This window comes from Diaporthe batatas (genome assembly GCF_019321695.1).
Source record: "Diaporthe batatas strain CRI 302-4 chromosome Unknown Contig00005, whole genome shotgun sequence".
NCBI lineage: Eukaryota > Fungi > Ascomycota > Sordariomycetes > Diaporthales > Diaporthaceae > Diaporthe > Diaporthe batatas.
In genome coordinates, this window is record NW_025408552.1 from 1,949,344 (window position 1) to 1,974,035 (window position 24,692).

A 24,692-nucleotide genomic window follows, 5' to 3' on the forward strand; every position below is an offset into this window, starting at 1 on the left:
CAGGGGCTGTCGCCTGCCTGAGCCCATCAGTCTTCATGTGCAAAGCAAACACACTGCGCACTCAAACGAAGAATTGCACCCGATGCGCTACGTCATGAACCTCGCTCTCGAACTATTCCATGAGATCTTGGTCTAAAAAAAAAACCCTTCCTGAAGCATGTGTCCCAGCGCCCCCGAAACAGTCGAAAGCATCCAGGCGGCGCTAGAGCCTTACGTTCGGACGCGTGAAGAGGTGTCGCATATCCGACGGGTGCTCGCCCTGCACCTTCTCTCAGCTTATGAGAATGGTCCTCAGCCCGGGTCTCTGGCCTTGCCAGGGCCAGACTGCATCATCAACTCGACAGCTGGCGTCCGTGGCATTCAGAGGGATTATCTGAAGGCACTTCATGCCAACATCAAGGCCAAGCAAGACCAGGAGGTAGTCAGGCAAGCGGTACAGGAAGGCAGATCTTCTACTACGAGAGGAATTAGTACCGCTAACCGGCTGGAAGAGCATGTCACCTCCATCAAGCTCGAGAGAAAGCAGGCACGTCTCCAGGCTGTCGAGAGATACATGGAGGCCCTGGGCCGAAAGCCGGCTGCAGCGCCAGAGTTTGTGCGGCCAGAGGAAATATTCAAGGATGGTCACCGCTTGCCAGATGTACCCAAAACCGTGGTCAGCGGCTTTTCTGTCAACAATGGGCCAGCCAAACCCGACCTGAAAGCCCTCGTCGATCGCTTGGAGAAGGCGGTGCTGAGGTCCAAGCTACTGCTAAAGAAGGAAGAACAATTGCTGGAGGATGTAAGGTCTCGCTCCACAGCAACGCGCGACACAATCACCGACAGTTCGAAGCTTGCGGCGTTGAGTGCGACTCGGAACGAGCTCATCAGCTGGATGGAGGCAGAGCTAAGTAAGGCTTCGCACCTCGATGAGACGGAGCACAATGAACCGGGTGGGAAACAACAACCTACGGCGGACAGGGTTCATGTGAATGAGCAGCTTTCCGTCGTCAAGGGAAAATACGCCAAATACGTCGCAGCGCGCAAGGCTCTCATCGAGCTGGTCCAACAGCGAACAAAACCCGTGGAGATGGAGTCCCCTTCAAGGACCACGTCTGGTGCTCAACCCGAGGTCGCGCGCACAACCCCGGCGACACATCTCATCACGCCTTATATCGAGGGCCTGGTGCAAGTTGGCCAGGCTCAGAGGAACTACATTGCCCAGAAATCACACATAAATACAGTCTTCGCGAGACAAACAGAAGAAACCATACGGGCTTTGGACCGTCTGTCCGAAGAAAGCCAGCTGATACCCGAACATTCCATTCCAGCCGCTGCGAGGGGTAGGACTGGTCTGGAGACCGGCTCATCCAGCAATCACGTCGACAGAGTCTCAGAACGCGTGCAGCCGTGGGTTTCAGCAGCGGACACAGCAAAGCTTGCGACACTTGAGGCTGTAGCGGAGAAGATCGAGCAAGGACAGGTCGCTCTCGAAAAGTCCACGAGGTCACTAGGGGAAATCGACCAGCTGCTAGGTCGAAATACGATCACCGGAGGCGAGCCCATGACCGACGAGGATACAACAATAGACGACATCTGGTTAGCAGAATCTTCCTCCCCACGCAAAGTGCCAACATCGAAAGCATTTACCAAAAACAAGAGCAACTTGGTCAAAGAGAAGGAAGATATCTGGTCGACATTGGATGGTAGTGTCGGGCTGATCAATGCCGAAGACTCCCCACGAAAGCTTCTGTAGTTGCGCATCATCTAGTACTCAGCTCCATAAATAGCCATTGTATTACCATCCTTTGAAACGCCGTGCTTTTCCTATTCCCCGTCCGAGCCGATTCCCTAGCTCTCTAGCCACTCAAGTAACTGTTCCCGTCCACGTCCATCCGCCCCTCGATTTCAGAGCGATGTCACGCCTGCTTGCCGCAATCCTGTATGTCGGCCGCTCGTGAATGTTCGCTAGTAGCTCATGCTGCCCAATGCGATCTCCAATTTAGACCTGCCCTCAAGCCCCCGATACCCATCGTCTTGAAGGATGGCTTCTCAGTCCGTGGTCATCCGCTTCCGCTCCTACCGCCCAGCCATGATATTGGATATGCGGAGTGACAGATCGAGTATCGAGAGGTGTTCGTCAGCACCATCGACCAGGCGCTTGTCGACCTCAGAGAAGACCATGACAATTTGGTTCTTCTGGATATCCGGAACCGTCTCGTCGGAAATGATTGCCTGGTAGAGCTGAGTCACCACCTGGCCAGCGCTCCACCCATCCGCGACCATGTCTTCAACGGCCTTTGACACGGATGCATAAGCCTCTGCAGACGAGCTTGGCTTGATTGCCCTCACCAGCCTGTCGATAGTGTCGTTGGGTATCACGCCAGCAATGTCCTCAACAATTTTCACAGTGACCGGCTTCTTATCCACCTCCATGCTATCACCATCAGCATCACCCTTGGTCGCGACTGCGCCTACCAGCCGCGCCGCGCTTTGCAAAAACGTGATGGCTTTCCGCAGGTCACCCTCGCTGCACTTGATGAGCGCATCCACAGCCCCATCGTCTAGCTGAACGCCCTCCTTCTCGGCGATATCTTCCAGCCTCTTCTTCGCATTGCCCTGGTCCAAGCTCTTGAAGCGGAATTTGCTGCAACGACTTGCCAGGGGGTCGATTATGCGCGTCACGTAGTTGCAGATCAGACAGAACCGCGTGATCTTGCTGTATGTTTCCATCGTCCGGCGAAGCGCGCTCTGGGCATCCTGTGTCATGCTGTCGGCCTCGTCCAGAATGATTATCTTGAAGGGTGGGCACGGATAACGTGATTTGTAGCCCGCGGGTGGGTTGGTCAACTGCATACGCGCGAAGTCTTTGACCTTCTCCCGCACGATGGAGATGCCGCGCTCGTCAGAAGCGTTGAGCTCGAGAACACGCTGCTTCACGAACTCAGGACCATAAAGCTCCTTGGCGAGAGCAAGGATCGTGGACGTCTTTCCAGTACCGGGCGGGCCGTAGAAGAGCATGTGAGGGAGGTTGGATGCCTGCAGCGTCCGCTGCAGGACGGTGATTGTGTGGTCTTGGGCGGTGACATCGCTGAGGCTCTTTGGACGACTGAAATTTGCGCACAGTTAGGAATAGGCATCACATACGGCAAGCAAAGCAAGTGAGGGCACGATCGTGGACGTACTATTTCTCCACCCAGGGCTGCGCTCGAGGCGTGTCTGGCGTCTTCTTGTCCTGTTTGCCTGCGCCGTTGGCTGCAGCAGCCTTCCTGGCTTTGATGTCGAAAAAGCTGGCCATGCTAGACTTTTGTCCGTGTGTGTGCCAATCTGGCCTTTTGGATCGTCAAAAGAGGGGAAACGGCCTAGCAGGAAGATGACTGCGTCAAAGAGGTGAGGCCTGAAGTCCAAAGGAAACCCATTTACGCGTCTTGTCGGCTGCGACGCGTCTGACTGCTTTGTCCCCTCCACTGTAGGGATCCCCACATTCAATTGCCTGCCACACCTGCCTCGCTGCCTCGTTTACCTAGTGCACCTGGTGGAGGTCCCTTGTACTTCCCCACTTAACTAGCCCTGGGGCCGCTGCTGAAAGTCATCCGTCCGGGACAACTGCAGGCAACTTCTCCGCCAACCTTGGGAAACAGACCAGTTCTGGCATTCCAAGTGAAATCCACCACTTCTCCGGCGACTGCTCTATCTCGACTCCCAAGTGAATCACTACCCATCAGTCCTATGCGAATCATTCCATTCCCCGCGCCTTGAGGACTGCCCGCCATGGCGGATCAATCCATAATCAGGATAACCAAGGCATGTCCGCCCGCCTTACTGCGGGGTCACACCAGCTGGCTCAGCAGTGAATTGCGTCGGTTTGCAGCCCACCAACATCATGCTAACTCGTGGTTCAGGAGTTGAGCGACATCCAAAGGAACTCCGATCTATGTATGCGCACAAGTGCCAAGCATCTGGCTCGCCGCGTGTCACTGACTTGTCTCCAGCTCTGGCCGTCGCATGCCGTGATGTCGACGTACGCAATGTGAAGGCGCTGATCATCGGTCCGCACGAGACACCTTACGAGTTTGGCTTCTTCGAGGTTTGTAGATGCACATCCTCCGGGCCTGTTCCCGATCAAAGGCTAACATACCCAGTTCACATTCAAATTTAACAAAGGTCAGCTTGTCCCGCTGCAAAGTGCATCCATCCTCGTCCATCATCTAATGCCTCTCCTGCCGCAGACTACCCTCGGAAGTCACCCAGCGTCAACGCAATCACCACCAATGGTGGCCGGTGTCGGTTCAACCCAAACATTTATGCACAAGGACGTGTCTGCCTGTAAGTCCAGTCCAGAGCCCTTCCTGGAGATGCCTTGGCTAACCTCTGGCCCACAGCTCTATCCTCGGGTATGTTGCTTTCTCGTTCGATCGCCTAGTATAAATGCTGAACGTGGCTACAGAACATGGCGTGGCGAGCGTGGTGAGGAGTGGTCTTCTGCTCAGGGTCTCGAGTCGATACTGCTCTCGATCCAGAGCCTAATGTCGTCTAACCCTTACGAGAACGAGCCGGGGTTCGAAGATGCCAACGAAGCCCAAGACAAGAAGAATCAGAAGGAATACGTCCAAAAGGTGCTTAAATCCTCAGCCATTTTTACAGATGAGCAGCTATTGACCATATCTGCCTGACATTAGATCCGTCATGAGAGCCTGCGAATTTCCGTCATCCAGCGACTAGAGGAGTACTTGGGCATCGGTGCGGATGGTAATGTCGCTGCATCTTCCAACACAGACAAGGAAGATTACGAAGTAGACATGGACGGCCTCGAGGACTCCGGAGCAGCCTTTGAACCTTTCAAGGACCTGTGCAAACGTCGGTTCCTTTGGTACTACGAGTCCTACCTCGAGTCGATCCGCAAAGCCAAAGAGGAGGTCAAGGACGGCCAGGCCTTCGTCAGGATGCCATTCGAGGGGCAGGGCAATACCATGGACGGTAAATTCCACTACACAGAGCTTGAAAGGCGGTTGCGAAACATCAAGAAAGTTCTGGACGAGGAGACGAATCAATGGGCGGCTCAGGGGTTGTCACCCGAGTTCAAAGATGCAACAGTCACTGTCAATCTGCGCCGACAGTATGAACAAGTCCTGGAGCATTTCAAACAGCATGGCCTCGCGCACCATGTAGAACTGGAGGGTGGCAACCCCTTCGTCTGGGTGCTGACATACATCGGCAAGCCAATGACTCCTTTGGAGGACGGTTTGTTCCGCATCACGATCCACCTGAGCCCACGATTCCCAGAGGAACAGCCCCGTGCCAAATTCGAGACAAAAATATTCCACCACCGAATTGCGCCGGACGGAACCCCTTGTTACTACTCGAGCCCCTCTCGCCGGGAGGACATGAAGACCCATCTCGAGGCGATCATCGAGATGCTGGAGGAGGACCGCCCACCCTACGACCCGCGCACTCTCGTTCATCCCGAAGCTTTTAAGCTCTTCTGGGGCAGCCCCCAGGACAAAAAGCAGTACAAGCAGAGGCTGCGCCGGTCGGTGCAGGCGTCCTTGGAACTCTAGATGTGACTCGTTCGAAGCCACTACACCCTATTGCATGTTTGGGCGAGGGTTTGTTTATGCGGCCACGGAATGTTCTCGGTCAGGCGTTTAGGGACAGGACACGATCGGTCAGGCATACTCACGGATGGGGCAAACAGGACTACCACGGAACCACACTTGCACTGATTTAATCTCCCCACCCCTTTTGGTTCTCAGCGGTTGGCATTCTACGGATGGCTGCCTATTCACGTCCTCGGAGGGTTTGCTTGCCAGTGGCGTTCTGGTTCACATTGAGGTTGACACTTGATACCTTTACTGGGCCTCGGAAAAGGGGGTCGGTAGCACATCCTTTTCATGGCCGGGTAGTCGTGCTATACACAAATGGAATTGACATTACGTAACAGATGCCACTTGACCAGAGTGTGGTATATCTTGACGCTGAGAGATAGGATGTGATACATGCTAAACAACAGAAACGCATTTTGTTTGGCTCTATGGACATAGTTCTTCTCTTCGGCTTTAAGTTTGTGGGGTAAACTCCATTCTTGGTCTCTGCTAGCTCCTTGGTAACTGGTTCCCGGCCAGATCCCGTACGGTATAATTCGGCCGGCCGGCTCTCTGTCTCTCTCTATATATATATATGTGTGTGTGTGTGTGTGTGTGTGTGTGTGTGTGTGTGTGTGTGTGTGTGTGTGTGTGTGTGTGTGTGTGTGTGTGTGTGTGTGTGTGTGTGTGTGTGTGTGTGTATGAAGAGCAGCTTTGAGGAATGTTTGCCGGTGATGAATGAACTTACTGCGTGTTGGATCGTGGTGGAAAACGTACAGACCCGTGTTCACTACGCAGGTATGGCCCTTTATTTACTGGCTTCTGATTCCAACACTCTGGGTAAGGATGTTATGGACGCGAGAAATTGTGAACGAGGCGAGCAAAATATCGGAGAATATGATTGAGTGAACAAGTGTGGTGGTAAACTTGACATTACCTGTAGACCTTACCTAATCCTAAATGACAACACCTGCGTTGCTTTTCGGCATGCTTTGGCCCGCTCCTAACCTGACGAACGTCGAGAGTACAAGAGCAGGAGGAGAGTTAGTATGAGACCTACTTGGTGTCATGGAGAATTTTTATTTTACCATTTACACTGTCTCGGGTTCTCAGTATGCTGGATGCTAACGAGGCGGGCTGGTGCCGCGCGTGGATGACGATGTTGCGACGTGAGATTGTAGATTGGATAAATTTGAACATGTCTGCAAATACCAGGCAAGGAAACGTGCATTTACACCATTAATGCAGGATAGTCACAAGACCTGTAATCAGATTACCACATGGCACATGGCTCCCTCTTCGGGACTCGGGAGCAGGTTATCCAGGCAGCGAGTGAGATTATTACTTGGGTATCTTGCGTCTCATAAAACACCAAATCCATGCACAGAAATCATCACCTCACTTCCGCGGCTTCTTAACCTTTTCATGTAAAGGATCGTACGGCGCGGCGATCCCGACGGACTTCTTGCCGTCGTCCGGGTTCGGCCCGCCCTTGAACTCGTAGGCCTTGCCGTCCGCCGCCAGGGTGGCCGGCGTGCCGAGCGTGGGTTTTGTGAGCTGCTCCCGGTGCAGCCTTTCGAGAGACTCGCCCACGACGGCGTACTTTGACCAGTTGATGGCGGGCATGCGCACCACGTCCTGCGGCGTGGGCAGGTTCGTCCATGGCGGCGGTTCCTGCCTTGGTGGCTGTGGCGCTACCGCGGCTGCTTTTCCCTTCCCTGGCGCCTTCATCGGTGAAGGCTTGAGGCCGCTGCTGGATTCCCCGCTCCCGCCGTCTTGCCCCTCCATCTCAGCATCGCTCTCGTCGTCCTCGTCGTCTGAGGACGACGACGAGTTGCCATGATCAGCGGCATCGCGACTTGCGGGTTGCACGACCTGAGGCCCTTGCCCTACTTTGCCACTGGCCAAGTCCTGGACAAACTCGGCAGGTTTCCTGACTGCCTCGTTCTTGATGCGCTGCAACTGGCGGATGTCGTCCTCGGCCTTCTGCTTCTGCCTCTGGAGGAGCAGGATGGCCGACTCCAGGGCGATTACGTCCACGTTTTCGCTAAAGTCGACAGGCTGTGGCGGGGGCGGGGGCTGTGGGACGGACTCAACCTGAGGGGGGTGCTGCTTGTGGGTGAAAGTCTGGCGGTGGAAGGTTGGGATGGTTGGTGGCGGGATGGGCGTGGTCGAGTGGATGGGCCTGAACTGAGGCGAGAGGGGCTCGGGGACTGGCGCGGCCGGCTCTGCTGGCCTGGAAGGGGAGGCGCCCTGCGTTGTGGCCTGTGGTTTTTGTCCTGCCATTCTCATGTACGGAGGGATGTTGGCGGTGGGTTGTCGGAGGATGGATAAACGAAACAAGGTCCCGCCCAGAGTCGTGTTCCCGACGTGGAGGTGCTATAGCTATAAGTTAGTAAGGCAGCCGCAGTGAGATGTCTAATAAGTTTGGGGTTGACGTGCAGATCGGCAGGGAAGGCACGGCGGACGCAAGGGTCTGTCCATGGTAAGCCATGCAATGCAGGTGGGCTGCAGGAAGGTGGGGTTCACATTCTAGGGAAGGGTCCTGCAAAGACACCAAACTCGCTTCCAAAGCCTCCCTCCCCCAATTCGTGATCAAAATATTCGACCATGTACTGTGTATGTACGCCCTTCACTGCCGTTGTGTACACACCACACCGGCCTCTCTTGCATCGTGCGTCCCTGAAAACCCCCCAGGTGGTCACTGACTGGAAAGAGCGGGGTTGGTGGTAAGGGGTACGCAAGGCGGGGCCAAACCAGAAAGCTGGTCAGAACCCGTGGACGGCTTCCACCCAGGCCAAGGGAGTAGCGGGCCCGTCCGGAACCCAGACCGGACAGGAGCCGGACCCAGGATGGAGGGAGGATCCTGATTCCTGGGGCGTTGGCTCTTGTTGGCGACGCTGGACCACTGGAGTGCCACTGAAGTGCGGTTGTACACTAAGCCATGGCCTGCAAGGCTCTTCTGTTCGCCGGCCCAATGCATGCATGCAAGGCTTATACGCAGAACCAAAGGAGCAACTTCTCACAAGCAAACAGGACACCGGGGCGTGGGTCGCTAGCTAGGTACGGGCTTTGGTCCCACAGCGGAGCGCAGGTCAGCGGGCGACCCAGGCAGGGGTCCAAACCGTCGGCTTCAGTCGATGACCAGCACGCGACACCTAGTTATTCTGTACCGCGAGCTGGACTGACCTAGACGGAAGACCAATAAGACAGAGCTCCCTCGTTCTCGCCCAGCACATGGTTGGTGTTGGTAGAGAGAAGCCTGTCAGCCTGTGCAGCCAGGCAGTCGAGTGTTCATGCACTACTAGAAAGGGGCGTTGCTGCCCTGCCCATGTCTAGAGGGCCTACCTATAACGTGGGAGAGGCATATAGCAATCTAGAACGCTTGAGCTGGGGCTATCTCTCAAGCTGCCGTTGTGCGGCTTGTTTGATGGGCGTAGTCAACTAGTCCACAACATCACACCAGAGGCTCGACGTTGGGTGCTGAGGTCACTCACGTGTCGTATCTTCGGAAATCGGGCTGTTTTCTTGTTGAGCAGTCTAACTTCCCAGGTTGTCTCACGACGGGTCTCGGGAGGCTGCAGGGCAACCTCTCCGGCCACGCGACGAGGCGTAAGGTCTAGAATCCATAGCGGCAAGGTATACATGTTATGCAGTAAGCTCTCTCGCGGGGAACTATGTTTGTCCACCACTAATCCAGTACTCTCCCGCTCATTTCCCAAGCTTCCGGGCTTGGGATCATTCACACCAGTTTCTCTCCTCTCTAGTTACTGCCTAGGCATCGATTCCTTCCCCTCCTCCACAATGGACTTCTTTGTCGCAGAATCTCGTGTCTAGCGGACCGCGAGTCTGGCTGTTTATCAGCGATGTGACCCTACAGCCCCTCCCTACCGAGGTACCGAGAAAAGAGGCAGATACTGAGCGGCAACACACATATTCACGCTCATGTCCCACACTAGATTGAATCTTTTCTTCACTCTACCCGCCGACACGGGGAACTGCACATAACACCGCGTAGGCGGAAATGAGAACGGGGCTGGGAGCAGCAAAGACAGTCGCAATCTGCGAACATTTCCGGCTCCAGGCCTCAAAGAATTCATCGTTCCGTCGATTCTGTCCGGCTGGTCCGGGATTACAAGTCTATGACCAGGACTTCCGCCCCGGAGCAGACACAAATTTGAATTCATCATCGACGAGGCAGGCAGAACCTCTATACCTAAGGGCTGCAGGAGTCTGGCTCGTGTTCGCCTGTTTAGTCAGAAGATGAGTCGCGAAAACTGCCAATCCACCGACAAGGCCAAGAAGAAAAGTGGCATGGCTCGGTGGCTATCACAATTCAAGTCGTGGGTTGCGGTGAGTGAGCCATCAGGCCAAGCGTTTGAGCAGCACCGCAAGGATATGTTCAAGAACAACGGAGTCCTGCCCCGCGACCCAGACGCAAGCATGAAGCTGCAGTATGTAATTATTCTTGCTGTGAGCAATTGCCGCCTCCAACAACAAACAACTTTGCTAACATCTCATGTAGCGTCCCCCCAACAAGAATACCGGAGGAGGCAATAAAGCCATCCGGCCTCGGCCCGGATCCTGAGGACCTCGCGGCAGCGAGGAGAAGAAACCGTCAAGCTTGTGCCGGCTCATCTGCCTCTCGCAGCGTCCAGTCGTACTCGACCACCTCATCAAGGCCCGGCTGGAGGCCAGAGCTGGGAGCGCAGTCGCCCCGTTCTCCAGGATGAACAAAACGGCCCACTTCAACATATAGAAAGGGCGGCCTTCAGCTGAGCCAATCCTCGACAGTTTCCCCCCCCCCCCCCTTCCACCAAGTCGACAGTGACACAACCAGTGCGACATGGCGCACTTGGATGTATTATTGGTGAAACAAACAATGCATGCTTCATGGCAAAGTCAGATGTAAACGCCATCCCGGAAGGCCTACACAACCTTACGGCAACATGAGCTGGCATCTGGTGTTACTAGACAGGGGACTTTTCCCCGGACGTGCTCAATAAGGTGTCGCCCACAGGTATTCCATCCCGGAGCATGCCATGCCAGAGGAGGCCCATTTCAGAAGAGCATGATCTTGTTAGGATTTAATCTAGAAGAGGTCATCCTTGAAATTTGTACCTGACGAGGACGTCCCAAAGGTAGTCAGTCAGTCAGTCAGTCAGTCAGTCACCTCTAGCAGAGGTTAGCGTTAATGGGCCCTTGAGGTACGAACAAAAAAAGAAGCTGCCTGCCAGAACAAGACAGGACTATTGATATTTGGGGCTTTGAGTACTATGAGCCGTGCTGGTATACGCTTGCCCTGCTTGCCTCGAGGAATGCCTAACAAGTCGGACAAAAGATGATTGTTGGCAGCTAGACATGTGACGGTTGGTCCAAGCCGTGTCTGTCCGTGTCTGAGTGGGAACGCCAACCCCGCGCCAGTTCGGGACCTCGATGATGATTTCGAATAAAGCCCGCAAAGGAGGCACCTGGGCACATGGGAAATCGAGATAGGCTGGTAACCAAGGTTGAAACGTCTCCCGCCCAAGATGGCGCTCTAGGCGACATCGAAAGCCGTTAGCACGCGTCTTAGGGCGCCTGCTAAGCAGACAAAACCTCGCCTCGACCGCTGAGCCTAGCGCACGCCAGACAATTGGGCGCTTCGACCTACGTCATCGTCCTTGTGTGGTGTAGTAGTGACACTTGACGCTCAATTGTCGCCTCATAAAAGAATGAGGCGTCATGCCGTAAACACTCGAGGGCTCGGCGCTGTTGGCATTGCACGTAGGTAGGAAGGAAACAAAACCTGGCCAATCCACTCGGCCTGCCATCTTGTCTGCCATCTTGTCTGCTACCAATCGCGGCTTCAAGCCTGCCTGAGAGGGCATCCGAGACACCGTTGTGGTAGATATCCCTATCCGGCGGCACCATGAAGCGAGTATTCGGCGGAAGAGACGACAACGAGGGGGCCTCCGGGGACAGACACTCCGAGTCCCACGACAATGGACCACCGCCCGACGAGCACACGCGACTACTTCCGAACAGGGTCGACAGCGACATCAGACCAGGTTATCTCAGCCCGGACGATCCAGCCGTGTCTCCATACAACCTGTTCACGGTCCGGTTCACCAGATACCTTACTATATTCTTCGCCATCATCACCTTCCTGTGGTGGGTGCTGCAGCTTGTGTCCATATTCGTCTCGCCTCCCGGGCTCTCCACCAGAGGGTCAGGGTTCTTCGGCCTCAGCTACTCCAGCATCGCCCTGTCCACGTTGATTGTCACCCTCCTCTTCTTCGCCGCCCCGTCCAAGGCAGCCCGGGTCCTCTCCGCAGTGGCGTCCGTGCTGTTGCTCGTTAACGTAATCATCAACGTGTCCGTCCAGAAGACCAGGCATGAGGAAGCATGGACAGGCATTGCGAGCGTTGTCTGGGCCTTCTTGATGGCGGTCTGGTCGCTATCTGCCGACCGGATCGTCCAGTGGGGTAAGTACAGTACTTCTCCTTTTCTGGCTCCCCATCCGTACTGTTTTGGAATATTCCAGAATGCATCACTCCAGGCCCCGTAGCAGGTGATTGACACGTAGTAGGTAAGAGGGAAGAAGAAGAGCGATTGACCGGGCGCGAGGAGCCGCGGCGGACACTGCTCGAGTGGACTCAGGTACTGCTCTCGACCATTGGCTTCGCCGTGCTTGCCGTGGTTGCGCTGCTCCTGACCTTCGCCCTCATCCTGAGAGCCGTGGATGCCAAGATAGCGGCTCCTGGCGAACTCTACTGGGTGGATGGCGACAAATATCAGATCCATCTTTATTGCCGTGGCAACGAAACGGACTCCAAGGGAAATAAGCTGCCGACCGTGCTCTTCGAGGGCGGAGAGGACCCAGTGGAGGATGGACTGTGGCAATTTGCAGACAATGCTCTGAAGAATGGGTCCTTTAGCAGATACTGCTTCTCAGATCGGCCTGGCTACGCATGGGTAAGTCGATGCCTGTCCAGACTCGCAGCACCGACCGAAGCTGAAGATAGTCCAGAGCGACAACGCCCCGTCACCATTCTCTGCCAGCCAGGCGACGGAGGCTCTGAGCGAAGCGCTCGCCCGTGCCGGCGAGACTGGACCCTGGGTCCTCGCCAGCGCGGGCATTGGATCCATCTACTCGCGTGTGTTCTCCTCGCGGCATGGCAAGGAAATCAAGGGTCTTGTCCTGATTGACCCGCTGCACGAGGACCTTCTTCACCGCATTGGTACACCCGGAAGAGGCTTCACGCTCTGGTTAAGGGGAGTCATATCCCCTCTTGGCCTCGACCGCATCCCCGGTGCTCTATTCAACGGCCGCACGAGCGAGGACCGAGTATACGGAAGAGCCTCTTACCAGACTGGGAAGCAGATATTTGCTAAGCTGCAGGAGAGCCTGGTGGCCGACTCCCTGACGAAGCGGGACGTCACATCGAGCCGGGCCATCCAAGCACCCGATGTTCCTCTCGTCATCATTAGCTCGGCCATTAAGGTCCGGACCGACAGCCAGTGGGAGGGCAAACAGCGTGATCTCACCCATCTGACCGAGAACTTGCACGATTGGGATATTGTGAACAAGGCCCCGCATCAGGTATGGAAAACGTTGGACGGGAGGGAGGTCATTGAGAAGAGAATCAGACAGTTGGTTCAAGGGAAGTAAAAGGCTCGGCGAGACCAATAATAAGCAGCAGCAACACACTTATCAGGGACTTGTTTTGGTTGGCAGGAATGCCACAAGTACACCGGGGTCTGCTAGTTCTTCCGCGAGTGGACTGAGCAGGTATAGCGAAGGAGTACTGTATCTACTGTGCATGCTTGAGTTTTGAGATTCTGTGCTTCTTCTGTTTTCCCAAATTGGGCTTCTTCTTGGTTCCTTTGCTTTTCTGAATTCTTCTTTCATTTTCGCCTCCAATTTCTAGTGGTGCAAGCAAGCAGACAAACAAAATACGTGCCCGACTGGGAGCATATTCATCTAGTCGAGCGCGTAAAAAATGCAAGACAGCCCTGAGACCTGCATACTCTTCATGTGCGATGGGAGCTGATTGCCATCAAGCCGTCGGGTGCGCCCTTGGGGGGGGGGAACCTCGGAATGGTCTGCGCGTACTGTGACATGGGTAGGTACCTAGGTACATACTTGATCAATGCCCTCCTGGCTCCTGGGTCTCAATAGGTACCCAACGGCGGGAGGTAGCATGCAGGTGGAAACAACATTGCCACAGGTGGTTTTTAGGGGCACACTGGCACAGGGGCACGAGGCAAGGAGCCAATGGCAGGGCCTGGCCTTACATTGGACCTGCAATTTCAAGTACCTGTCTACCTGCTCCACCTGGGCAAGCCCAAAGCAGGTGGTGTCCTTTGGGGGGAGGAGGGGGGGCCGTCACGTCTTGTCCAGACGCCGGACGGTTTTACCTGCCAGGACTACCTAGGTACCCAGGTATCCGGCCTGTGTGCTGCTCCTGCTGGTGATACCGGGCCATAACCGCCTGCTGAATGGCAGTGCGGGCAGACAGGCAGACAGGCTCATTGAAGCGACTTGCTGCTACATACCTGCTCCGTACTTGTCCACCTCTTTCACCACCTCCCCCTTCCCACCATTCCCTCCTCCTCCCCGAGTCTCTCGTCTGTCGTTGCCGTTGTCGTCAGCATTGACAGGGGAGTTTTGTTTTTTGTGCTTTTTACCTATGCTTCTGCCACCCACGTCCTCGTCCTCGTCCTCGCCCTTCGCCCTCGCCCACTTCCGCCCACTCTCGCCCACTCACATACCGGCCGACCTTGACTCCTATTCAGCTAGTGCGCAGGAAGCCGTCATTTACGGACCGTACCTCTGAAATTACGCTTCGCTACCACAGGCGGGGACTTGTCGATCGCTTCTTTCTCGACGGGCCAACCGTGGACTTTTCGAATCGCATCCCAACTTCAATCTGTCTCATCAACTGCCACAATTCCAACCTCGTGTCGGGCTCCCGACCCTTACCCGCCTGCATCCACAACCTCCCTCGTTCCTGGTGCCAAGACCGTCGTTGAACTGTCCTCGTCGGCGGCGGCCACCCATACAGCCCCCCCCCTCACCCCCTCCCAGTGATGCCAGCGACGGCCCCCGGGCCCCAATAACTCACGCCAGAAGGTCCGCCTCCCAAAGTCCTGCCACCGGTCCGCACCTGGCGTCTCGAGCGATCGACAACACCACGCCACACGCTTTGCGACACGGCCTGCCGAATCGGGCGCGACCATCCTGGCTCCACGACGTCCATGCCACAGAGACGACGCTGGTCTGTTACCGACCCTTTGTGAGCTGCATCCCGAGACAGCGGGCTCCATACTCGCCAGTGCACCGTCACCTAACACGCCTACGATTTCACGGTGGAGGAAAGAAAGAGACGGGTAGCACAAGGCAGAGCGGGTCACCATGTTGGGGCCCGACTATGAAGGCGGCCCCCCTGGCGATCGCCCTGCACGACATCGAACACCAGAGCGGAGTTTTACCACTGACGATTCGAGGACCTACTCCCCTTATCGACCGCCACGGCAGAACGGTGGCCCTCGCGATGGCCGGCGGCCCTCCCTGTCCCCCTCTGCCGGCGCCGGCGATCGCAGCTGGGACGAAGAAGGGGAGTCACGTCAGAGCCAGGAGCGGAACAGGTCACGGGGCCGGAACGGACGACAGGCGAGCGGAGGGCAGCGTATCTGCAAAAAGTGTGGCGAGCCCCTGACAGGGCAATTCGTGCGCGCCCTCGATGGCACCTTCCACCTGGACTGCTTCAAATGCCGCGTGGGTACAACGATCCGACTCGAGGCGGGACTGTGAACTAACAGGTAATGTTTGACAGGATTGTGGGCAGATAGTAGCCTCGAAATTCTTCCCCGCGGACGACGAAGATGGACAGGGACAATATCCCCTCTGCGAAACAGACTACTTTCGACGGCTCGGTCTGCTTTGCTACCAATGCGGTGGCGCCCTCCGAGGGTCTTATATCACGGCACTCGAGCGGAAGTACCATGTCGACCATTTCACGTGCTCACTTTGTTCGACAGTCTTTGGCGCCCAAGACAGTTACTATGAGCATGATTCCCAAGTCTACTGCCACTACCACTACTCCACCCAGTTCGCCCAAAAGTGCAACGGATGCCACACGGCAATTCTTAAGCAGTTTGTCGAGATCTTCCGCAACGGGCAAAATCAGCACTGGCACCCCGAGTGTTACATGATTCACAAGTTCTGGAATGTGCGACTGGCTACTCCCAGCGACGTTGCAGATGAAGAGCCTCCGCCGGACGACGAGAAGACGCGCGACAAAGTCCGGGAAGAAGAGGAGAAGATGGAAGAGAAAGTCTACCGCATTTGGAGCGTGCTCTCCACCTTTGAGGAATCATCTGCCGCATGCATATCAGACATGCTGCTGCATGTTAGCAACGGAGCTTACGTTGACGGCGTGGTTGTCGCAAAGAGGTTCATCTGGCATGTCGATATTCTGTTCAGGTCTGCTGACCGACTGGATGAGACTATGCAACGCCTTGAAATGAAACGTGAGCACCCCCTATGCTCGCAGGCACTGACTGAATCTAACATATGGACAGCTCTGTCGTACTCGCGAGAAGCAAAGCTACTGTGCAAGAAGATTGTGCAATTCTTCTCCCTCTTGTCTAAGACGCAAGACAAGAACGCGCACAAGCTTGGTGTCACGCAGGAACTACTGTCTCTAGTAACTGGTCTTGCTCATTATCTAAAACTCCTGATTCGCATCTGCTTGCAAGGTGCTCTTCGAATCGAAAAGGACCAGACAAGCGCGGAGGGTTTGTACGCCTTTCTGGACGATCTCAGTGCCCTCGAGACCCTCAAGAACGAGGACGGATCCTTGCAGATCACAGCTGCCATGTCGCGGCTGGCAGCCAACGAGTCCGACCAGTGTGTGCTTTGTCGAAAGCCTGTGGAAGACGAGTGCTGCAAAAATGGCGACAAGAGGTGGCACATAGCCTGCGTGACTTGCACGAGATGTGGAAAGGAACTTGGGCGGAACCCTGAAGATGCACGACTTAATACTTACGACCAGAAGATCTTCTGCAGCGGATGCGAATCGTACAGCTCAGACTCGACACCTCCCTTCGAGCGGATCACGAAACTGCAACAATATGTCTTCCTGCTTCAAGTGGCGCTCGCCAGGTTGCTGGATATACTAAAGAGCACTGGTGCATTGTCTGCTCTGGATGAGGCATCTGTGAATGAATATGAACCAGCGAATGGGCACGCAGCGGGCGATGCACCTCGGCTTCAGTACGACTCGCGGTCGAAATCATACGCTGGAGACCGAGAGCATCACCGGGAGTCATCCTACGAGAATACTTTGAACGATGTTCGTCGCCTGAGGAGCACACGGCTTGATAAGCACCTGTCGGCGAGCTTTAGAAAAGCGCGGGCGTCTCGTCTTATGGATGACCCTGGGGTGGAGGGTGGCGGTAATATGCAAGGTCAACGCATCGAGGAGGATCAGGTTCCCGGCGAGGAAGGTGGCTCCGACCTGATGTTCGGCCACCAAGATGCCTTGACTCTGGACGACATTCCTCGCATCGTTGCCGCGGAGCAAGCCCGAGAGCAACGCCCTGCGTTTAAGCCAGGACGTCAAGAGCTCTTTAGGTCTCCCGCGACTGAACCTTTCATTGGTGCCAACCAGAGGTCGAGATCGGCAGGCCGCGCTGGCGAGCCCGGCTATGGAGAGCCTTCACCTCAGCGAGGTGGACGAAAATACTTCTCCGAACTGTCTCCGATGGAGTACTTTATCGCCCGTCATCTGGCTGTGCTCACCATGCACCCCATGGTGCAAGATGAGTTCACACTCGAGGAGCTTCTCAACCTCATCGAATCCAAGAAACCCGCGACTTTCTGGAACAAGTTCGGGAAAGCATTCAAGAATGACGGTAGGAAAGGGGTCAAGAAGAAGGGCGTCTTCGGCGTTCCCCTCGAGGTTGTCATCGAAAGAGACGGCGCCGAGTCCACTGATTGCATTGGAGGAACTACATTGCGTGTACCCGCCATTATTGATGACCTGATATCCACCATGCGGCAGATGGACCTTTCCGTGGAAGGTGTCTTCCGAAAGAATGGAAACATCAAGAAACTCTCGGAAATGGTTGAAAAGATCGACCGCGAGGGCTGTGACAACATCAACTTGATGGCCCAGCCTGTTGTCCAGGTCGCGGCTCTGCTGAAGAAGTACCTTCGAGAGATGCCAGATCCGTTGATGACAAACAAGCTTTACAGGCTGTGGGTTGTCGCGGCTAAGATCCAAGACGATGACAAGAGACGCCAATGCATCCACCTGGTGTGCTGTCTTCTCCCGAAGTGTCACAGGGACTGCTTGGAGGTCCTCCTGTCCTTCCTGAAATGGGCCGGAAACTTCCACCAGGTCGATGATGAATCTGGGTCCAAGATGGACGTGAAAAACCTCGCAACCGTCATTGCACCAAATATCCTCTACAACCCCATGAAAGGGCCTGCCCTCGACAGCGAACCTATGTTGGCCATCAATGTTGTTGAGACGCTGATCAATGATGTGGAATCCATGTGTTTGGTAAGATGATCCCTATATCATACATTTGGCCTCGACTAACATCATACTAGGTCCCTGACAACTTCGTCGACGTTCTCAACGATCCAACATACAAAGAAGGGAAAGACAGCGATATTACTACCAAGGAGATCCTGAAACGCTATGGTGGCAGGGTGAATGGTGGTCACGGAGTGCTTGGCGACGCCAGCGATATGAACCCATCAAGGCCTCTCGCTAGAAGGGTAGAGACCGATCCCGAGGCAACGCGGCCGCCTGGCTGGCAGGAACCAAATGCTTCTTTCTCGCAGCCCTCGAACCCAAGCACTCCGCCTAGATGGCGGAACCCAGACGAGACACAACAGCCAGCTTATGGCAGCTCCTTTGAGGGTTCCGACTCGGACCACAATCGACGGTCGTATCACGGGCGGCCAAACAACTCGGTCGGTGTTAGTGGCACAGGGTAGTGCAGCTCGTTGTCTCGCCTATAGTTCTTTGTCTACCTCATCTCAGGAGTCCGCTTCTTCACCACCCAAAGGGTAAAGGCTGTTTGTAATCCGTTGAAACTAGAGTACGCACGACTTGGCCTAACAGGCACGGTGGGGGGGGGGGAGGCATATCCAAAGCATCGCTGGACGGCGTTCGTTCCATGTGCTCCGTCTTTTCCCTTTTTCTACGCTACATTCGCATCATCTTTCTACATTTTCGAATCTTTCTTGGCCATAGCGACCAGAACACCCTTTTCTGTTTTCTCTTCACTGTTGCCACATTCACTGCGTGCGTGTCTCTTTATTTCCACCCTCGAGCGGAAAGCAAGAAAAAAACCCCAAGGGGGACCGTGGACGATTTTACGCTTACATGCGTGCATGGCTTCAATTCGACAAAAACAACAGGGCAGCGGCGTTCCATTTCCGCTTCTGCTTTGGTCTATATTATTCTTCTTCTCTTCTTCATGTTCCTCTCGCGGATCCAGTTATTATATTTCCTTCACTGGATGAGTGCGATAAAAGGAGAACCTGACTGAGCTGCTCGTTCTGAAACAGAGACGGAGAGAGGGGGGAAGTGGAGTCTTGAGGAAGAAGGGATGTATTTGGATGTGAGGGGTTTGACTGTTGATACCGACGGCGGTCGCTTGCCATTGAAGAGGAAGCAGAGAAGAGGATTTTCAGCCGGCACTTGCTGTGCGAGAATATCAATGCACTGTTGTTACGGATACAATCATACATTTGCCGGGCGCGCGACTTTAGCAGCCAACCCAGTATTCCAGCTTTTGCCACTTGGACAAAAAAAAAGAGTGCAGATTTCCTGGAACCCCCAGTGATACTGTTGCACCTGTCTAACCTACTTGGACCCATGCATGCTGCGTAGGCTGAGTACGCTTATGTACAAGAAGATGATTATTAAAGCTAATACATATACTCCACGACACCGGGCAGGCCGCGCCAGAAGCTGAAGACCTTGTCGCTGGACCCCTATTTTGCTCAGTTCTTGATCTTGCCTCGAGCCTCTTGCTCCAAAGTCCACTTGACAGACCTCCTCAGCCCTTCTTCAAGGGGCACAATAGGCATGTAGCCCAGCCTCCTCTTCGCCTTGTCTATGCAGAAGTACCTCGTCATGCACGAGTAGACACACCTCTGGCGGGTGAAGGTCGGGGGCTTCCTGATGATGGCGAAGAAGATCTCGCTCAGCCAGCCGATGACGAGGCCGACATCCCTGGGGATGACCCAGACGTGGTCCTTGCCGTGGGGGGAGCCTGCGGCGTTCCAGATGACGCGGCAGAAGTCCCAGAAGTAGGTGGGGCTGTCGTTGGTGATGATGAAGACCTCGCCGTCGACCTTCTCGTGGTCCAGCGGCTGGGTCTTACTGGCCCAGGTGACGAGCAGCGCGCGCAGCGCCAGGATGTGGGCGTGCGCCACGTTCTCGACGTAGGTGAAGTCGAACAGGTTGTTGTTGTCGCCCAGCTGCGCGCCCGTCTTGCCCGTCCTGTACGCCTTTATGATCTGGTGCAGCGCCATGGTGTCGCCCTCGCCGACTATGCCCGCCGGGCGGATCGCGGTGGTCAGCAGCTTGGAGCCGTCGGCGCGGTTGGCCTTGATGGCTAACTCCTCTGCTGCGGCCTGTTGAGAAGAGTCAGCATGGGTTTCTCGAGCTCCCAGGGCAGGAACGCGTGTGGGCACGTGCCTTGGTCTCGGAGTAATACTCTGACTGGTCCTTGCCCCTGGGGACAGGCCACCGCTCGTCCGCGTTGATCAGGTCATCGACGTTGTTGCTGATGACGCTGGCGGAGCTCGTGTAGACCAGCGCCTTGACGCCAAACTTGTTGCAGGCGTCGACGATGACCTGCGTCCCGTCTATGTTGACCCTCTTGAACAGGCTGTCGCTGACCTTGCTATCCGACTGTGGCGCAGGCGATGCGGTGTGGATGACGGCTTCGGGGCGGATTTCCTCGAAGACGGAAGCGATCTTGTCGGCGTTGGTGATGTCCGCCTCAACATACTTGACGCCGTCCGAGTCGGGCCGTCGGTTGTGGGTGCAGCGCAGGTCGACAACGGACACGTCGCACACGTAGTCTCGCAGGAGGAGGTTGACGATGTGGTGGCCCAGGAAACCGCATCCGCCAATGACCATGACCTTGCCGACGTCGACCTTGCCCTCCTTTGATGTAGCCATTTCTGCCGCTTTTGACCTTTTGACGCCTCTATTGCCTCGGAAGAAAGTGAGAAAGGAGGGATACGGTCAATTGGCTGGCCAAGTGGTCTTTGTCGAGAAAGTCCAGCATGAATTCAAGTGATTTGACCACCAAAGCTCCAGGGTTCCTCCTGGGGCAAGGATAAGATCCTCTGCCACTGGTTTGGCCATGATCATCCTACGCTACTGTAAAGCCTGCCCCGGCCTGCCAGCTGCCCCCGCAAAGTCAAAGCGTGCAGCAGCACTCAATTGCTGAGACCCCTGCATGGGGCCACCCGGAACCCTGGGCCTGCCTGCCGTGAAGTATTCACGCTCTCTTTCAGACACCACTACCTAAGTTAAAGTCAAGCAACACTGCACTACGTGAATGGAGAATTTGACCTTTGTCACTTCCATCAGACTCATACTTGGTATTGTCCAGATTTGAGAAACAAGAAAAAGGAAAAGGAAACAAGGCCGCACCCAATGGAGATCTCGCACCAGCCGACCAGTGCAGTCAACAGCTATGGGGAGGAGTAAAGACGGCACTGAGATCCTGGTGCACATCACTGCACCAAGTGCCGCAGCAGACGATGTCAAATACCGAGCGCTTGCCCAGGCCTACCTAGACTTCGAGCCAGAGCGGACCGTCCCTCTTCCCCAGGGCTCTACTTCGAATTCCAGGGCTGTCCCTTCCGACAATAAGTTCATCTCCCCGCAAGCATCATTCGGAAGCGTATGGGATAATATCGGCTCACCCCGCCTGGCACGAGCAATCCAGCCGTCAGCAGAGTTGCCAGGCATACAACCCTCTGTGCCTGCTGTATCATCTCAACTCGATGATGACACCCAACACTCGTGGGTTGCCCCCCCGAGCGAAATTCCGGATTCTATGCCGGATAATGATATCAGAGCGCCTGCCTTCAACACGCCCACAAGGATACTGAATTACTTCCTCCAATCCACCGAGCCGCCCTTGCTCTCATCTGGTGGACGTTCTAGCGAGGCAGTCGAGGTTGGGAGAAACGCCGTCCACAGCACACCCTCACATGCAGCTGATTTAGACAGCTTGCTGGGCTGTGAGTCGGCGCTTGATTCGAGTCCATCTACTCGACGGCCACGCAGCCGGGCGCCTCAGAGCCCAGGTCCTGTCAAGACTGTGCTTAGTGTCCAAGAGGTTACAGAGGCTTGTGCCGCGGACCATGGGCTCCAATGCCCTGCTCTGGCTGATAAGCCAGAGGCTCAACAGGCAGCGAAAGCTGACACTCTGAGCGGGAAGCAGCTTGCTGTTCTGCTTGCCACCAGTGATTGGGCCCACGAAACCCAGCTGGTCTCACACGAACCAGCCGCAGCGAACAACCGCCTGGGGCCTAGGGCTCCCCAGCACTTGGAGAAACTGGCGACGAGCATGCAGATGGATAAGAAGTACAGGCCGGAATTCCAGGCCCGGGAAATGCGCCCCTTTGAGAGGGGTTACTGGCTTATGGGGCTGGACGGCTGGGAATTCGAGGAAAAGGTCAAGGCGTGGGGCTTCCTCGGGAATTTTATCCGCCGGGACAGCAAGGCAGGATGGGGCACCAGGGCATGTCGCGACGAGTCGTGGGGCTGGATCAGGCTCTATGGCTGGGAGCACATCGCCGCGGAGCTCTACACCCTCCTGTATGTGGCCAGCTACAGGAAGCTCAAGTTCGTGGAGACCAAGTTCTACGGCGCGGCCGGGGACGTCTTAATCGTGGTTGGCCCTAGAGGGACTCGATCAAAGTCCGGTTGAGATTGGATTGAATCCCTAGACTAGGAATTGTTTTGTCTGGTTTGGTCATGTGCAGTTGTATTGGAGCATCGTTGAGGCCTCGCCATACATACCCAGGATCGCATGAAGTGGAGTGATTTGGGACTTGAAAGACCTGCTTGCTTTGCAAACCCCTTCGACACAACAATGGCAGTGATGACCGAGGCCAAGTCGCCATGGCCGCTTGAATGATGACGAAAGGACGGCGTCTACAGGCTAGCAGCCCAATCAGATAAGCCGTGTCCGGAAAACTGGTGCTGGAAGCATTTGACATTGCCGAAGCTACAGACAGTCCTAAAATACTCTCACCAACAGTTGTGTACCGCACGAAGGACACACCGAACCGCCTCGGGGGAATCAAAGGATAACTAACATAAACGTACAGTTGCCAGAACCCCGTACCAAAAAAAAAAAAAAAATAGAGAAAGAGAGAGAGAGAACCATTCCTTTTCCCGCCGAGTGCCTTACAAATACGCCAGGTCAGTGGGACTGATCCCGTCTGTCACTCTTTTTAGGCCGAGCGGATCTTGTCCATCTCCTGCTTGTACTTGGTGAATTCGGCAACCGCCAAGTCCTGGTACGGCTTCTTCTCAGCGGCGGAGAGGGTTTTCCACTGCGAGGCCAGCTCTCTCGACAAGCCAGCTCCGCTGTGCCTGGCCTTGATGAAGTAGCAGTATGCGTTGTTCGAAGGACGCTTGGGGAGACGATCGTCATGAAGCTTCAAGGGAGAAGCCTTTGTGTTGAATTCACGCTTGAGGCGCCTGCGGGCCTTGTTCGCCTGCTCAATCTCGACAGGAGAATGGCTCTCGACCCAGGTCTTGAAGTTGCCCGCATTGATGGCCTTGTTCTGCGCTACAGTCTCATCCAAACGCTAATGGGTGCTTCAGTTAGTAAGGCTCTTCGACATGGGGCGTGTCTGGGGTCGACCCATACCTCCATCTCCGCAGGCGATAGGGCCTTGAAGTCAGCGGAGAGTGCTCGCAATTTTTGGTGCGTGTCGGAGAGCCCGGCGGACGGCTGGCCCTTCAGAGCGTTGCTGACGTAGAGCAGCCATGGGGACGCAGGCAGTTGCTTGGGCTCCTTGAACATCAAGGCCACCTTCTTTAGCTCACGCTTCACCAAGAGCTCTTTTTTCTCCGGACTCATTGCATTCTTCCTGGCGACCGGTTTCTTCGGCTTTGCGACAGCCTTCTTTTTGGCCGGCGCCTTCGTGGCCTTCTTGGCCTTTGTCGCCGTGGCCTTGGCCTTGGCCTTGGGCGCGGCCTTTGTCTTTGTCGTGGCCTTTTTCTTTGTCGCGGGCTTCGCGGCGGTACGGCCCGTGGTCTTGCTTGCGGTGGCCGTTGCGAAGCCGCGCACGGCGACCCTCGCCTTGTAGCTGGGAGCAACCAAGAAACTGTGGCGGACGAGGGCAACACGTGAGGGAAGCGCCCTGGGCGGCTGTCCGCGTGCGCATTGGCGCAGGGCCTGTGTGAGGGTTGATCGCATCGTCGCCGAAAGCATTTTGGGCGGTCGTGTGTGTGGCGACTCTGGTGATTTTTGTGGCTGTCGCTGTGGGGTCGATTGAAGTGCCGGAGTGACGTCGAGGTCTAGGGACAGGTCCAAATAGAGATCGAGGTCGGATGTCCTGGCCCTCTCCCTCGCCTGCGACTGCCAGCCCCCGTGTTTTAAGGACCTTGGTATGGCTAGCGCGTCCCCCCATCCCCCCAACAGCCCAGGCACAGCACGCCAGCTGCACGCATGAAGCTCCCCCGCTAGTGCACCTACCGATGCTACAGCTGCAATCGTGACCGAGCTCCATCATTGGCCTGTCCCGCGGTATAAGTGGGGCCGTAAACAGAGAGCACAGGAGGGCAGTGCCCCGTTCTCAATCCGACATCCCTACTGGGCTGCATTGTTGCCTAGGTACTCAGTAGCACTCAGCCCACAGCGGGCTGCCCCTTTGTCGTGATGTCTCTCGGTGTGTATATTGCAGTAGTGTCTTCTCAACGGTGTGCGCCAAGTTCCCAGAAAGCCGTGGAGATAAGATGTGACATGGGCAAGTTGCTATGGACAAACAAAACACGTCTGGCAAAGCTGGTAGGATTGGCTTTTATTCCATGACCTATGCAGCGTGCCTGCGGAATTCCGAAATGTCTGCGAGGT

The 24,692-nt window shown here is 55.5% G+C and overlaps 9 protein-coding genes across 9 annotated transcripts; 5 read left to right on the plus strand and 4 right to left on the minus strand.

The window, feature by feature from the left end:
• Positions 1 to 45: 45 nt before the first annotated feature.
• KVR01_004993 (replication factor C subunit 2) lies at positions 46 to 3,452 on the minus strand. The gene is made up of 2 exons (XM_044791663.1): positions 3,165 to 3,452; positions 46 to 3,088 (listed from the first exon to the last, which is right to left on the minus strand). The coding sequence occupies exons 1-2, from the start codon at positions 3,275 to 3,277 to the stop codon at positions 2,059 to 2,061; spliced, it is 1,143 nt and encodes a 380-aa protein (XP_044645438.1). The 5' UTR covers positions 3,278 to 3,452; the 3' UTR covers positions 46 to 2,058.
• Positions 158 to 1,735, plus strand: KVR01_005580 (uncharacterized protein; the record flags this gene model as incomplete). The annotated part of the gene is made up of 1 exon (XM_044789533.1): positions 158 to 1,735. The coding sequence occupies one exon, from the start codon at positions 158 to 160 to the stop codon at positions 1,733 to 1,735; it is 1,578 nt and encodes a 525-aa protein (XP_044646025.1).
• Positions 3,453 to 6,815: 3,363 nt separating the features above from the next.
• On the minus strand, positions 6,816 to 7,942 carry KVR01_005585 (uncharacterized protein). Its single transcript, XM_044783252.1, has one exon. It carries the CDS (start codon positions 7,851 to 7,853, stop codon positions 6,960 to 6,962), a length of 894 nt encoding a protein of 297 aa, XP_044646030.1. The 5' UTR covers positions 7,854 to 7,942; the 3' UTR covers positions 6,816 to 6,959.
• A 1,882-nt stretch (positions 7,943 to 9,824) lies between these two features.
• Positions 9,825 to 10,294, plus strand: KVR01_005258 (uncharacterized protein; the record flags this gene model as incomplete). Its single annotated transcript, XM_044782703.1, has 2 exons — positions 9,825 to 10,015; positions 10,087 to 10,294. The coding sequence occupies 2 exons, from the start codon at positions 9,825 to 9,827 to the stop codon at positions 10,292 to 10,294; spliced, it is 399 nt and encodes a 132-aa protein (XP_044645703.1).
• Positions 10,295 to 11,199: 905 nt separating this feature from the next.
• On the plus strand, positions 11,200 to 13,530 carry KVR01_005360 (uncharacterized protein). The gene is made up of 3 exons (XM_044782588.1): positions 11,200 to 12,028; positions 12,133 to 12,518; positions 12,574 to 13,530. The coding sequence occupies exons 1-3, from the start codon at positions 11,473 to 11,475 to the stop codon at positions 13,213 to 13,215; spliced, it is 1,584 nt and encodes a 527-aa protein (XP_044645805.1). The 5' UTR covers positions 11,200 to 11,472; the 3' UTR covers positions 13,216 to 13,530.
• A 1,431-nt stretch (positions 13,531 to 14,961) lies between these two features.
• Positions 14,962 to 18,561, plus strand: KVR01_005495 (uncharacterized protein; the record flags this gene model as incomplete). Its single annotated transcript, XM_044790668.1, has 4 exons — positions 14,962 to 15,324; positions 15,383 to 16,079; positions 16,131 to 18,118; positions 18,169 to 18,561. The coding sequence occupies 4 exons, from the start codon at positions 14,962 to 14,964 to the stop codon at positions 18,559 to 18,561; spliced, it is 3,441 nt and encodes a 1,146-aa protein (XP_044645940.1).
• A 1,014-nt stretch (positions 18,562 to 19,575) lies between these two features.
• Positions 19,576 to 20,764, minus strand: KVR01_005477 (uncharacterized protein; the record flags this gene model as incomplete). The annotated part of the gene is made up of 2 exons (XM_044787633.1): positions 19,576 to 20,204; positions 20,272 to 20,764. 2 exons carry the CDS (start codon positions 20,762 to 20,764, stop codon positions 19,576 to 19,578), a joined length of 1,122 nt encoding a protein of 373 aa, XP_044645922.1.
• Positions 20,765 to 21,119: 355 nt separating this feature from the next.
• KVR01_005649 (uncharacterized protein) lies at positions 21,120 to 24,203 on the minus strand. The gene is made up of 2 exons (XM_044781990.1): positions 23,484 to 24,203; positions 21,120 to 23,421 (listed from the first exon to the last, which is right to left on the minus strand). The coding sequence occupies exons 1-2, from the start codon at positions 24,048 to 24,050 to the stop codon at positions 23,062 to 23,064; spliced, it is 927 nt and encodes a 308-aa protein (XP_044646094.1). The 5' UTR covers positions 24,051 to 24,203; the 3' UTR covers positions 21,120 to 23,061.
• Positions 21,288 to 22,532, plus strand: KVR01_004935 (uncharacterized protein; the record flags this gene model as incomplete). The annotated part of the gene is made up of 1 exon (XM_044791860.1): positions 21,288 to 22,532. The coding sequence occupies one exon, from the start codon at positions 21,288 to 21,290 to the stop codon at positions 22,530 to 22,532; it is 1,245 nt and encodes a 414-aa protein (XP_044645380.1).
• Positions 24,204 to 24,692: the final 489 nt, after the last annotated feature.

Excerpts from the sequence above, each read along its gene's own strand:
- KVR01_004993 (XM_044791663.1), bottom strand. The coding sequence starts at position 3,277 with ATGGCCAGCTTTTTCGACATCAAAGCCAGGAAGGCTGCTGCAGCCAAC. Across the intron at positions 3,089-3,164 it reads CAGCCCTGGGTGGAGAAATA|TCGTCCAAAGAGCCTCAGCG; the intron begins GTACGTCCACGA and ends CGCAAATTTCAG.
- KVR01_005585 (XM_044783252.1), bottom strand. The coding sequence starts at position 7,853 with ATGAGAATGGCAGGACAAAAACCACAGGCCACAACGCAGGGCGCCTCC.
- KVR01_005360 (XM_044782588.1), top strand. The coding sequence starts at position 11,473 with ATGAAGCGAGTATTCGGCGGAAGAGACGACAACGAGGGGGCCTCCGGG. Across the intron at positions 12,029-12,132 it reads CGACCGGATCGTCCAGTGGG|GTAAGAGGGAAGAAGAAGAG; the intron begins GTAAGTACAGTA and ends GACACGTAGTAG. Across the intron at positions 12,519-12,573 it reads ATCGGCCTGGCTACGCATGG|AGCGACAACGCCCCGTCACC; the intron begins GTAAGTCGATGC and ends AAGATAGTCCAG.
- KVR01_005649 (XM_044781990.1), bottom strand. The coding sequence starts at position 24,050 with ATGCTTTCGGCGACGATGCGATCAACCCTCACACAGGCCCTGCGCCAA. Across the intron at positions 23,422-23,483 it reads TATCGCCTGCGGAGATGGAG|CGTTTGGATGAGACTGTAGC; the intron begins GTATGGGTCGAC and ends AGCACCCATTAG.